The sequence below is a fragment of the Trachinotus anak genome, unplaced genomic scaffold, assembly GCF_046630095.1.
Source record: "Trachinotus anak isolate AG129_WGS33_773 ecotype Australia unplaced genomic scaffold, CSIRO_AGI_Tana_v1 ptg000032l, whole genome shotgun sequence".
Classification (NCBI taxonomy): domain Eukaryota; kingdom Metazoa; phylum Chordata; class Actinopteri; order Carangiformes; family Carangidae; genus Trachinotus; species Trachinotus anak.
Genome location: NW_027273883.1, coordinates 29,761,745 through 29,776,498, shown reverse-complemented (window position 1 = coordinate 29,776,498; position 14,754 = coordinate 29,761,745). Strand labels below are relative to the sequence as shown.

The following is a 14,754-nucleotide window of genomic DNA, read 5'->3' as shown; positions in this document are numbered from 1 at the left end:
TTATGTTTTGTTGTTAATGTTATCTTCCAATATCATGGTTTACATACTGTTTTCAAACCTCTCTCCACACATGTATGTGAAGAATAATACATCTCTTTATTATAATGTAACATTTTGAGTTAAAACTATCAAATTTAACACATTTGAAAAATCCAATATGTATATAAATAAATAACAGCTGGGTTCTGTTGGACTGTCAGCTTCTTGATAACATCTTTTAAAATTTTGATTTAAGTTCAATGATCAACTTTGTTCCATACTCTGTATTTCTTGGAGATACAGATTCTGCATTTGAGCTTATCCCAAAGTATTACAAGCAAAGGTGTACACAATCAAGTGAAAATCAAACTTAGCATCTGCAGGCTGGGAGTACTTCACTGTGACTTTTATTGACAGTGAGCAATGCCTGTCATGTACATACTGAAATTAACGATGGCTGAATTCCATTTAGCTGCTTCAGTTTCAGGGTCTTGGAACTGTGCATGCTGCCTGACTGTCACAGTGCCATGGCTTACTGGGACACTTGAAAAGAACAGAGCCATTGTTAATGTTATGAGTAACGTCTGTGCTTTTCCTCCTGTGACAAGTCAAAATGTCTGCTGCACAAAAGGCCTCTACAGGAAGTAAGACGGCCTCTGTGCTGTGATGTAGATGTAAGGGTGTGGAGGTCAGGGTGATGAAGTGGACAGCCGTTTGACTGGAGACTTAAGTTTGCATTCTGTCTATGACTTAAGGCTTGTTTTTTTTTTCAACGTTTCTCCAAATTTTAAACAAGTGTTACAGCTGAAGCCAAGAAGACAGGGGTAAGGACCCAGACGTACAAAAGTAGTGAAGTAATGAAAAAATCCCAGGCTTATTGAGGGGTTGGATAGTATTTCAGTCGTATGGTATCCATAAACACCGCTGGACTGTTTGTCCAGCACCACTGTGTGTGTGGTTGGTGCTGTGAAAGTGATTAAAAATCTTCTTCTAAACAACGTAATTTGTCGAATAAGTAATAAAAAGACAAGCGATTTAGAAATGATCGTAACTGCACATCACGTGACACCCTCTCCTCAGAGGGAAGAACCCACTGAGCACCCCTAATGACAGGCACACAGAGAGGGCCAGTAAAGAGACAGACAGGGATGGTAAGAAATATATGGACGTTTCTGAAGCTCCACCAGCCCGAAGATGTGGTTGAATTTCTCCCTGTGCTTCCAATGGCCGGTCTCACTGACAAACGGGTCTGCTGTCAATGTGAGAGAGAGAGAGAGTAAAAGCGGGTATGTAGGGACTGGGTAAACCAATGTGCTCTACACAGCTCTACAGTGAAGCAATGGCACAAAACAAAAACATGCTAACAAGCAAGCTCTGGTCTGGTCAGAGTGTCTTGTCCCTTTCTGATACTGAGTCAGCATCCAGCATCCAGTGTGCCCTGAAGAAGTAGCACTACTCAGAGAAAGTATTATAACCTCTTGTATTGTAAATGCAACTATGGAAGAAGCTCTCGGCAAGAGAAAAACTTACAAATGGCTAGCATGTGAGCCCCTGTAAATCTGTATATGTACTCAGCAGATCTTCTTTAAATATGTTCAGTTTTGAAGTTTTATTATGTCCAGGCAATGCAACAGTTCAGAGCTTCCCCCTCTATCTACCTTAAAAGACATAACTTTTCAGCATTAAGAAGCCAGGGGGAATTTGACTTTACTATACAATCCGTTTGTAAACAAGAGCTTCTTCCTGTAGGCATGGAAAAAAGATTTGAAGGAGAATATATTTGTTTACGTAACAAATGCCAATGCAGAAACAATGTGACAGTGTTCTCATACTAATAAACCTACAGAGACTTGTCACCCGTATATGCCCCCCCTGCCTTCAGCTCACTGTTTAGCTGTCCAGCCCATCATGTTTTTTCTGCCACAGCAGGCAGCTGTTTTTCAGCAGAGAAGCTCTTAGGAGCCTCTGTACACTTCCTGCTCTGCACTAGAAACCGGAGGCAGTCACAGTTAGAGACTGGCTGGTGAATGTAGTGGAACATTTAGCAGCTTCAGAGCCAGATATTTCCTTCAGGAGTTAGTAGACACCAAAAATAACAAGTATGTGAATATTGGATTTATTTGTATAAAGTGGTTGTCAACATGTCTCCAAATACATGATATTGCTCTGTTACTTCTAAATGTGTAAACAAGCTACTGTTGATCATATTAAATTGAAAGGTGATGAATTCAATGTGTTGTGATCATAAGTTGTTTCTTCTGCTCCCAAGTGGCCAGAAAAAAACAGGTTCAGGATCTGCTCTGGCATCAAGGCTTTGTGCCAAACCACTCCACTTGCTGGCCTGTACCTATGTAACATGTTTACATTTCTAGCATAGATTTGGAGTAGCTGGACAGAGGGTTCATCAGTCTGGTGCTGAGGTTCGTTAGCAAACTGTTCAATCCTTGGCAGTTTAGCGAGGGCAGCAGAGGTACTGTACGTGGTCATCTATTGGCACTGACCTTTACAACCAAGACACTGTGTAATCCAGAACTGGTTGTTGTACTCCACAGTTGTGCTGTGATGATAACTGATTTGACTGAGACCCAGACCTAAACCAAACCTAACCTGAGGCTACATTTTTGTTTTCTTTCATTTATTACTAATTGTTAGCTCCTCAGGCTAATGCAGTGACCAGAAGAGGTAAGTCCAGGTGATGAGTCTGAAAATCACACAGGCAGACAGGAGAGTCAGCCAACAGCAGCCAAACGACTGAGCTGAGCCGAAATATCAGCTCAAGTGAAATGATGCTTTTACTCAGAGGCTGATCAACACACTCGAAGGATTTCCTAGCAGTAAATGAAATCACTGATACACATTTCTGAACATTTGTGTTCTCATAAAGATGTTTCAGGTTCAGGAAGTTTGTTTTTGCAGCCTCATGTTTCTTTTATCCCTTTCTTTACAAACTCATCACAAGTGTCTGATTTCAAGTTTTTTAGCCGAGGACACTTCCAGGGAGAAGAAGGAGATTTATTTGGCGAAACACTTCACTGAAAACTTCAGCAGGTTAATTCAACTCTGTCAGCTTTCCCCTGTACGCTGTATTTCATCTTTGAATCTGTGTCTCTACTAAGATTTACATTTTTTTTCAATACACCACACACATTGCTCAGATATTGTGTCACAAGGACAACACGTCCCCTCAAGCACTTAAGCATAACCTCAGCCTCAACACTAAAGCAACCAATGGGACATGGCTTGTGGTGAGATGTTGTCATACAGAGAACACCCGGGAGGAGGGGTTTGTTTCCATGGTGATTTGGTTAGTTTTATTTCTGTTTCTGTCTTTAAAGAAACATCTTTAAAATCTTTTACTCATAGCATGTCTGGATTAGTTATCCTGTCTGCTTAGGTGAACAGCAGGTCAACACCAAGTCACACAGGGCAGATGATTTCTGTTGTGTTATTGTTTCTAGCTGAAACCTGCATCCTGTTCAATACTCTCTACACGTTCACCACACAATGTCCAGCAACATTTAAGTCTAGATTCTTATAAAAATGTGAGTGGTAGTATAGGCTAACAAACGGTTTCATGATTCATGATCTGAATGCACTGAGTGAAAACACTACAGTGAACATTTATCCATTATGTGTCCAACTTGTGTATTTTGTGTCAGAACGATATTTAGCCTTTGTGGGATGCTAAGCAGTTGTCCTCTCCTCAGTCTATGAAAGGGAAACAAGTGACTTGTTTACTCTGCAGCTGCCTCTGTCATGTATCTTGACTGGAATTGATTTTTTGAAAAAATGTTGTGGAGCTCAGTTTTCCCAGACAAACTACAGTGGCATACAAAATGGAAGTGAATGTTCCACTGGTATCAGCTGTGTCCCGTGTCAGGGCTGCCCCCTTCAGTGGATGTGGCTTGTGAGAGTGTGGTCTCTGGAGGATTGGAAGCAGAACTTTCTCCTGAAAGTAGAAAAACCTACCCACGATTCAACACAACATCATTCAGACAATCTGCAACCTTAAGGTGTCAGCATGCTTCAAAGGAAATTGTCTAACAGGGTCTGAAACAGAACAGTTGGGTGGGTGTGAAGGTGGAGGAGTAATAGTAGGTGGGGTTTCTTCCTTTCTTAACTACTGCAGTCAGTTTTGGTGTGTCTGCAAGTGTGTGCTGTTATTTCAATTTATAGGATTCATCATGTTGACATTGCAGAGCCAGAATTCTTGAAGCGGGAGGCAGAGTGATGCAGCCAGGGTGTGAACAGCTAGGATGCGGTCAGATGACAAGTGAAGACAAAAGACAAAAGACCAGTTTGCAGAAGATTCTCAGAAACTGAAGAGAACTTTATTACTTGTGGGATGGTTGATTCTTGTTTTAACATATTTGGTCAAGGTAAACAGACTTTGAAAGAGAGACAAGTGGACCATAGCAATTGTTATCAAAGGTATTTTGCATCACTTGTCACCTGCTGATACTTCACTGACTGAGGTGTGGCCAGAAGTGAAACAGGGAGCAGTGCAGCAGCAGTTTGTTACTTGACACAATTCACTGTTAAATTAAGTGAAATCCATAAACTCAAAATATGTTTTTTGTTTTTACTGATGCTAAATAATCTGAGAACCTAAAGGCACAAATTGACCCTTTTTCTGCAACAGACGCCTTAATAGACTGAATGCAATGCTGTCACAAAACACATGTTTGAAGTAAGAGCTGAAGGTCACTGCTGATTAGAAATGATTAAACAGAAGTCGATAAGGAAAGCTGATACAGAATAGGTAAAGCAAAATAGTAAATTCCAGATTGCTCCTTCACCACAGTCACCATGTTTCAGATTCATCTCACTCATCTGTGGATTCTTGAAACTGTTCTGCTGCTGCTGCTGATGATGATGATGATGAGTCTTCTGTCTCTGTTTCTCAGCTGAGGGTCATGTCAGTCACCTCTGTATTGACCTGGGCAGCGATGCTGGCAGGTGTTACATTCAGGTGGACGTCGTACTGCTGGTCCAGACCCAGGTAGCTGTCACTCATCAGGTACAGTGTGTAGATACACCTGAGAGCAGGCGTCACATGGACCAAAGATTAGAACACACAGTGGATATTTACTGGAGCTGTAAGATTACAAACACACTTCAATCCACACACTGCTAATGCTACACTGTGCTGTATGAGTCCATTTAGCTGGAGTCATCAATGTTTATGGCAAACTTTGTTGCTGTTATATATATATGGATATATTCTGGCAGCACTCTGGAGTTTCTGTTGGGTTCCAGGATTTTTCAAAAAACATTTTTAGCTTCTTCCAAAGATAAAATGTTCTTTCTTTTTGTTTGGTTAAAGTTTAAGTCCAGGTCACATCCTGTATTTTTCTTATTGTCATCATGTGCAGACCTAAACCAACAATTTATGTATCCTACCAAAAAGTATTATGCCTGTATGCCATCACACTGGGTGACATGTTCCTTCATCACCATGAACACACACTGCAGTTTGGTTTGTCTCAGTCTCACATACACCATCCCCACACTAGACTTCACTAGAAATGTGGATTAATCCGCCACTGAAAATAGTCCCCAACAAATGCACTGTTTCCTCGGTTTGACTAACATTTGTTAGAAACTACAGTGACCTGTGACCTTAGCTGTTTTGAAGATGCCATGCTTTGGAACTGACTGAGTACAGTAGTAGATGGTTTTTATCTTTTCATGGGATTTGGTCACTTCTCACAGTCTGGTTTCCATCTTAATGAAGCTGAACATTCAAAAAAAGTAAAACTAGCAGGAAGAATCTTTTATATTCTGATGAAATGACTTCGTGAATGATTTATGATGTAATTCAGAGTTGTTGCTTTTCCCTGTGAATTAATCAAATTGACTTTCTTTTATGTCAAACAGCTTTACATCTTTCAAAAGTCAGGAACAGTTCATGAGTAGTGTGACTCGTAGGGTCCGTGCCACAACCTGCAGCCTTGTCATGAACTGTTCAATAAATGAGACAGTGCTACTAAGCTGAAGTGTGGGTGAGGCTAATGATGCAGCTGAAGCAGTCTGACTTGACTGGGGGTGTTTCACTGTCCACTGAGGTGTTTCCTCTCAGTTACTGTGTGTGGAGTGTCCGAGGAAAGCTTGTGTTTATGTCTGGTCTAAATCTCCTTTTAGTACAGCTTCTTACTTTCCGGTCTTCTCCGGGGTGTAGAAGGCCACAGACACAGCCGTGTGGTTGCGGACATATCCAACCCGTTTGACAGCCAGCAGCTCCCTGCGATCCACCTCCCCCAGGACCAGGAACCAGCCTTCATCCTTCACCTTGGGAAACCTGGGAGCCTGGGCCTTAATGTCCTGCTTCCTCTGAAACAGCAGACACACTGTTCAGTCCAGTTGTGATACAGAGGTTCACACACTCACTATATCAGGTTTATTTGATTATGACATCTCAGCTGAGTGATCTCTACATGATCTTTCCACAGTGCAGATCTAAGATAAGATAATCCCTGACAGAGAAATTCCCAGCACCAAGCTGCAGCTCTGTTTAAGTTTGAAAGGGGTAGTTCAGACTAGAGATATTTTCACAGACGTTATGGCTGCATCTGCAGCCAACATGCAAAGCAACCTGATTTGGTGCCAAATCGGATCCAATATTCACTCTCCTTTTAGCTCAGTTTTGATCTCCACCAACTCCTGAGAGAAACACCTTAGCTGCTAAACGCTATGTTCAGCTGCTAGCTGCTAACTTTATCTGCTCTTGGTGTTCAGCAGGTGGTGTACAGTGGGTTTTTAGAGTGTTCAACTGCTGCTGGAAACCAGGTTGATGAGCTAAAAGATGCTAAACAGCTCCAAAGAGCTGAGGCCTTATTATGAAGCAGGATTAAGTTTAAATCAGGGTTAAACTTCAGGTTTGACCCTTGGTTGTCAGTCCTATGATGGTGGCTCACTTCTTACTGGGTAAATCACCATGGTAACTGATGCTGAACTCCTAAACTGTTCTGGAGCAGGTACTTCAGAGGATCACATCATAACCTGTCAACAGTCCAACTACTGACCAATCAGTAGTTCATCATCTACATAATACGTAGTATAGCTTCATCTTAATTTAAAGATTCTTTAATCTGACAGGATTCCTGACAGTGATGAAGCTTTTACTCTCCTCTTCATCACTGCAACTCAGAATAACATGAGGAGACTCTGTGATGATAACTGGTCAGTCGTATTGACCTCATCTGACATGAATTACTTCTATCTGATTTTTATTTGCATGACATGTTCATAATAGTGTGTTCATCATTAAACAAAAAAACACAAATACTCACTCAGTAACAAACTTAATAATATTCCTGGACTTATTTCTAGTGTATCCTTGTTTTTTTCTTATTTGGGTTTCACCTTGTTGAGTTTCACTTCTCGCTGTCGCTACAAACAAATTTACCTTATTTATCAGCATTTCTTATCATATCATATTAAATACTTTATTGATGGTGATGGTTTTGATGATAGGAAAACCCAGAGTTAACTGAACCAGTTGATGACCAGCTTCATAGTACAGGTTATCCATGATGGCCAGTGTTTGGCTCAGCGAAGCCAGATAACCTCTGAAGTGAACTGCAGGTGGGTGATAATCTACAGTGGGTTCGTCACTACCAGTAACCCCTTTCACTTTACATCTGTTCTTAATATAAATCATTCATCACTGCAGCTGTAGGGTAACTGCGAGGGTTAAGCCATTCAAATTCTCTGAGGTAAACATGGATGTTTTTGTCATCCTATGTGTGTAAACAGGATATGCAGATACATACAGTATATTTAAATAAATACCTATTTCACCCAGTTGTATCATGTTAGCAGAGTTTATAATGATACAGTGAGTGGATAGAGAGTGGAGTGCTGATATGGACATACTGACCCTCTGCTGGCCCAGGTTGATGCGTCTCAGTGACACCTGCAGAACGTACTCCTGGTCAGCGTGGACCTTCAGCCAACTGCTCTCCTCCCTCAGGTTTGCTCCTGCTGCAGGCACTCGACGCTCCGTTTGCTCCTGACTCTGCTCCCACCAGCCCTTCACACTCATCTCAACCTCCAGCACTGGGAGGTGACTCAGGAAGGACCACGCCTGACGAGGGAGGGAGAGGATGGAAACAAGAAGCAGATAACAGATGAGGAGGACATGAGGAGGAAGACTGCTCGGGATTATACTGATGGAGAGTTTGCTTGGATCCCCCAGACCCGTGCTTGGGTTCTGGGTTCTAGGAACCCGTGAAGATGTCTAGTATCAGACTGTGATGTACAAGACACCAGAGGAACATTTGAGCCTGGGCTCAAGAACAAGGCAACTCCTACAGCTCATCAGGGGTGTTTATCCTTCAAATCAGTTTCTTCAGCTTCCTTATGCAGGCAGTTAGTTCTGGTCCATTTTCTGTTCACGTTGCCTCATTACAAATTAACCAGGAGGTTAAACATGAAGTTCTATTCACTGATAAGTAACTCATTCACTGGACAATTTTAGTGACTTTAAGGATTCATGATGAGTGATACATAAACCCCCTGTGGGAAAATCACGTGCAGTCATACTGCACTCTACTAAATCTTATGTGTTCATTCACCTTCTCAGTAACAGAGAACAGAGAGACTGATAAGAAGCATTGTTAGTCAAGACAACAACTATCCAACTAAATTAACAAAGCTGAACTAAAATAAGCTAACTTCTTTTCAATTACAGGGAAACACACTGACATGTTAATGTACACGTGTCCAGAATCCAGGGGTTGGTTTGTTCTGCTTTTACACCATAAACCAGTTATTGGAGACAGACTGGAACTGGACTCATGTCATACTTGACATTGGGAGCCTGTGCAACGGTTAACATATTTTAATTATTTATTTACTTCATTTATTTTATCAATGTTATTGTTATTCCATCTCATTTTACATTCCTGCTTTTCATTCTACATTGTTTTGAACATGCTGTTATTTTCCTTTTATGTATTTTCATGTGATGCACTTGATGCATGTATTTTTTTGTCTGTAAAGCACTTTGTGCTGCTTTTCTTGTATCAAAGGTGCTATATAAATAAAGTTTATTATTATTATTATTATTATCATTATTATTATTATTATTATTATTATTGTTATTATTAAGACTGACATTTTTGGAAAATATCACATTCTCATGTTTGCATGGTTTCTAATTTTTTCTCTATGCCATGTTTTTGTACACTACTCAAATGTCTCTTGTCTCAGAAAAGAATAATGTTCAAATCATTTCAGTGGGAACCCAAGTACAATAGTGCCAACAGTGTAGAAATGAGATGAGATGTTCCCTCAAATGTTCTAACAGGCCATGACAGAGAGGAACTTCACATATCTGAGAAAAATGAAAACAAAGCGTTTTAAGAGGTGGGTTGTGTTAGATGGACAGATCCATCAGCTGCAGAGAGGAAGTCTGCCGTTGGATAAAACCTCCCTTCATTTTAAACAGACTCTTGTCGGGTCTTTGCTGCTCCATAAAAGTGTTTTTATGGAGAATTTGAGAAACAGTTGGTTCAAACCAAAAGCTCCACCGCAAAGAGGATGGAAGATATAAATCCAGATAAAGGCACAGAGAGAGCAACACTGGTGGAAGAGAGTGTGTGTGTGCGTGTGTTTATATAGCAGTGTACTGAAGGCTGGGAAGAGAAAAACCTCTCTGATTCACCCGGCAAAAGCTATTTATGTGAGGATTACTCTTCCTGAGCAAGTCAGACAGGAACACTGCTGCACATCTAATTATTTAATTAGAGAGGCTGCCACACTGTGGGGGGGTGGAGGCAGTGAGGGAGTAAAGGTGGGGAAGGGAGAAAGCAGGGACACTGATTGGGTGAGGCCACAGGGCCTGCCGATGTGCCTGGACACTCTCATTACTGCTGCAATTAGCACTTAAATTGGAGCTGGAAACCCTATCAATGAAGCTGTAATTGGGGATCCTGGAGGTATCTGGGACCACAGTGGCAAGACTGCTCATGGCACGTCAGTGGTAATGGTGTGTGTGTGTGTGTGTGTGTGTGTGTGTGTGTGAGAGGGAGATAATATGTATGATCTACATAAACTACATTTGGGAATAGACCCATTCTGAAGATTATTTTTGGAAAATGTACAATATTCAACAGCATGTAATTTATTTTTCTTGTTTTCTTTATTTCCTGTAGTACATCAACATCCTCTAAAGCCCTGTTCATGTCTGGCACTAACATGTGTCTTGGGTGATCTGATCACAAGTGGTCAGTTCTAAGTCAGTTCACACCTGGCATTAAAATGTGTCTCCACATGCATCTGGAGTGACTACTCGTGATCAGATCTCACTGCCCCGCTCTAAACATATTTTCATTCGCAAAGACCGAATGCGTTGTTGTTTTTAACCGATGGAAGGCAGCAGTGCACTTCCTGTGCCGCGTCCGGAGGAAATGAAAAGAAAACTGAGAAATCAAAACAATACAATTGTTTCCAGGCAAACCAAATTAATTCACAGACATTGTTTCGGATGCACACCATCCACAAGAATCCATTTTGCCTGTTGTTGTTGACTGTTGTCACACATATGTCATCATTTGAGTAGGGTGGTCCTTCAGTTTGGACCAGGACACATTTCTGTACACCCTGATAAAAGAGTGTTGTCATATGCGGCCCAGTCTTGGAAGCATTGACACCTGTACTTAGAGCTGTCCACCTGTGATCAGATCACCCAAGACGCATGTGAGGTGTGAACACGGCCTAAAGGACATTACCGACTCTCAATGTGCTCTTTAGGTGATTATATCTATAACCTTACCTGGGAAATCTGAGTGGAATGAAACTCTTGGCCAACAATAGCAGTGAAAACACTTTCCTTCCCGCTGCAGGCAGCAATCAGCTCAGGAAGTCCTTCGATTGGCCCACTGAAGCCTCCTATGTCCCTCCTCCCCTTGTTGTTTGCCCATTTCCTATGGAGTGATTGGAGGAGACGGGAGAAATCCTTGGTCATGAGGCAGCATCACAACAACCCCAAACTACAACCCCACACTTCTTGCGGTCGTTCACCACTGGGCCAGCACGTCTTCCCTCCTCATCCCTCTCTTACCATTTTTATTGAGTTTGCACAAAATGACTTGACTCTGTAGGAGGCAGTCTACTCCAGTTTGCTTCGGACATTAACTCAAGAGATCCTATATGTGTGACTGCATCTGTGTTTGCTTTTGTGTGGGAGGTTTTCAGAATGTACCTGATGATGTCTCATACCTAAGGCTGGGAGTAGTTAGAAACTGTTAATCTGAAAGACACACCAGGTTCTAATGGTGCTGAGCCTCAACACCATGACTACTTTAGATGACATGAGGAAGCTGCTCAGACATTAATGAAATATGATGTCATGTAATGTTCACTAATTATAAGAACACCTAGGACAACAACAGAGCAGATTAGGTGTCTACTAGAGACTGCTACAAATGTCTGTATGGGCATTATAGCTGTACCTGTGGTGGAGTGATGGTGTTTACCTGAACAGATAGAGGTCTTGTTGTTCTACGTGTGGCAGTGTCAGTAATGAGGAGTCGTGCAGCCAGCGCCCCTGGACGACCATCTGCACCAGGTTGCAGATGCTGATGGCTGTAACGAGCCAGCCTTCATTGGCAGCCACATCCAGCATTGCCTGAGAAGAACAAACAGAGCAAAGAATTAAAAGGAGACACACACTAATTATGATTTCTATGCCATCTCTATCTGAGATATTCCAGAAACTGAAAGTGAGTGATTGCTGATCTGATAAACAGCTATGTTTCTCAGCCATATATGATGTGGCTGGTGACATTTTGTATGAAGAAACTGCACAAAGTTCCCAGTGAGACAGTCACACTCGGAGTCTTCTTGCAGTGTTTCCCACATATACACTTTACTTGGGTGGGCTGCACGGGTATATTAATGGCCACCAATAAATATTTGGTGACCAATGGATCTGGGAAATATATTAATATGAAATGCACAGATACATTCAATGAACCAAAATATAGTGGATAAGGTCTCACATATTTGTTGATTGTCACATGTGGTAGTGCCAGTCCTTTCAGACCTGTGGGAAAGACTGTCTTGAATCTAATGTGAAATAATGCAAACACATGAAAGGCAAAACCACACCTGTGTAAAAGGTACTCATTCCTCCATTGCAGAATGAGTTTGTTGGAGGCATGGATTCATATTGGTGCTCCAAATAAACCTCAATTAGGTCTGATCACAGCAGCACTTCAAAAAGTGAAATTTTCCAAGATAATCAATCTATTTCAGTGGAATCACTGCAAAAATAATGATCTTCTGAGTCCAAACGTGATGGTTGCATGATTCAATTTTATACAACCCAGCTCCGTTGGAGTCTAAACTGCTCCATAACAGAGGAATCATTTGTACAGTTATGCGAAAGAGCTGAAGGTCTGAACATGTCTCTTGTGTGGTTAGCAGCTGAACTAACTTGCTTCCTAACGAACATTTAGCAATCAGCCAGACTGCAGAGCTTCTGAGATGGTGCCACACTGGTGATATAAAAAATATGATTTTTTAAAATGTATTATTTATTTTATTATTATATAAATTGCATTGTCTTAAAACTAAAAGCTCACTGCCTTGTTATAAGTATCCATCTAAAAAAAGGGCAGATTGTTATGAGGAGCAAACCTGTTCATTAAAACGTTGTCCAGGGACAGCAGCAGTCTTATGTTGCATTCACTTCATGTAAACTGTAAATATCAATTAAAATATACATTTCCTCAATAAAAACAACCATAAAGAAACTGAAGACCAGAACCATTCTAAATGGTAGCAGGAGGACACCAGAGAAGTAACCACATCCATGAGCCATGTAATATCACTGCCAGATACACAGCATGGAAAATCACAAGCATATGGACATTTACACACACACACAAACACCCGTCCTGAGCTGTGGACAATGACTTACAGACGTTCAGACATGGTTCTAACTTCAAACGGTACATACAAAGAAACAAACACCATCTACAACATCACACCTTGCGCACACGCACGCACGCACGCACGCACGCACGCACGCACGCACGCACGCACGCACACACACACACACACACACACACACACACACACACACACAACCATTGCTGCTGTCAGCGTTCCTGAGTCTGTGTTAACTGTGATATGTGCTAAGTTTTCTGTTTTCAAAAGTGTTGGCTCGTGCCACCGTCCATATGACCACGGAATAGTGCAGCCATTTCAGCTGCCAGACAATGAGAAACCTGGGGGTTACATATAACCTCTGAGCATCATGTTATTTATGAGATGGAACAGTAAGTTCAACTACAAATCACCTACTAACGTTTAACATCCGCCTTTTATTCTCCGCTTCATCTACAGCACGGCACCGGCTCCCAAGATGTGCCCTGTTTTCACGTGCTGCACATTATTCAGATCTATTACTTATGTATTTCTCTCTCACCGTTCTAGCTCCTGTTACTATCATTAAATGACTGAGATGTTACTTTAATTGATGGTTAAGTGTTTATGCTTCTAAACTTGATTTGGTCTGTATGGACAGTGGACTTTTATGAAGAACAGCAGGAGGCTTTCTGGAATAACTGGTCCAGCTATGTGAACAACCCGTTCCACTGCAGCTTTCATCAGGTTAGCCTGTTGTTATACGATTCCCCGCTTTAATCAGCACCTGGAAAGATCCTACTCTGTCAAACATTTTATGTCTATATTCAGATTCTTCAACAAATACCATTATTATGCAAAAACATTACAACCATTACTAAGAATTAAAATTAATTTAAATAGTCAAAACAATTTAATTATATGAATATTTGACACATTGAAATACAGGTGTAGCCTACTTGCTTTTAAGTACAGACTCAAAACTGAAAAGTTCATAAGCTTCAGTCATTAAAGGTCCAATATTTTACACTTTTCCTGTGGTTTATCTGAAGAGTTGATCTCCATCAGAAGATATATTTGTAGTTTTAAGAACCAAAAACCATCTCAGTGTAGTTTTACATCTCCTCTCTCAGGCTTCTCTCTGGAGCTCTAGTAACAACAGATCAGTCAGCCAATCAGAAGAGAGGCTGAGAACCTCTAGCTCACGCTTTTTGGCTGCTAGTCTCTCAGGGTGGACAGGTACAGTGCCAGTGTGTGTAGCTGCAGAATCTGAGCCCATCTGGGACATTGGGCAGCTGGGACAGCAAGAGTGGAATATAGCGTGTGGATTACCAGGAGAATAAGATGGAGCATGTCTACTCTTCTGTCACCATCAGGAGATGTAGAGTTTGAATGGGATTGACTGGAACTGCAGACGACTGGCTGCAACATTAAGGCGAGTGTGTGGAAGGAAGGTCTACCACCAGCGGCATAACAGTGGTGTATATGGGAAATATGCTTTTCCTCAGCAGCAGCTAGGGAGACAGTGCCATCAAGCTTTTCCTTTCTTCAGAAATTCATCCCTGAACTGTCAGTATGCAAGTTTGCAGTCCACACACAGCAACAATAATGGCTGGTTTTTAGTCCAAGTGTAACTGATTAAACAACAGGAAAGGTAATTAATGATCGGTAGAAGAAAAGATTGTTGGAGAGGCCAAACGAAACATTTATAAGAATCCTTAACGGAGATTGAAAATATAACAGATTTCAGGTAAACATCCACAGGAACCAAATCCTGCAAGGTTGGACAGTGGGCCTGTATGGGCTGTGCTGAGGGCTGTTTTGCTGTGACATCACAAAGTTCCAGAAGTCCTGACGGGTCATTTTAAGGCTCAGTTTCTGAATATAGGCTGTGTG

The 14,754-nt window shown here is 41.5% G+C and overlaps 1 protein-coding gene across 2 annotated transcripts in view; it reads right to left on the bottom strand.

The window, feature by feature from the left end:
* Positions 1-4,277: 4,277 nt before the first annotated feature.
* Positions 4,278-14,754, bottom strand: part of ascc3 (activating signal cointegrator 1 complex subunit 3) — a 171,066-nt gene continuing 160,589 nt past the window's right edge. For both annotated transcript variants that reach the window (XM_071469778.1, XM_071469779.1), the window contains exons 38-42: positions 11,463-11,614; positions 10,760-10,910; positions 7,862-8,068; positions 6,137-6,312; positions 4,278-5,018 (exon numbers count right to left, since the gene is read on the bottom strand). In XM_071469778.1, coding sequence (XP_071325879.1) covers positions 4,883-5,018; positions 6,137-6,312; positions 7,862-8,068; positions 10,760-10,910; positions 11,463-11,614 — 822 coding nt within the window. In that variant the 3' untranslated portion in view covers positions 4,278-4,882. The remainder of the gene's footprint in view (positions 5,019-6,136; positions 6,313-7,861; positions 8,069-10,759; positions 10,911-11,462; positions 11,615-14,754) is intronic.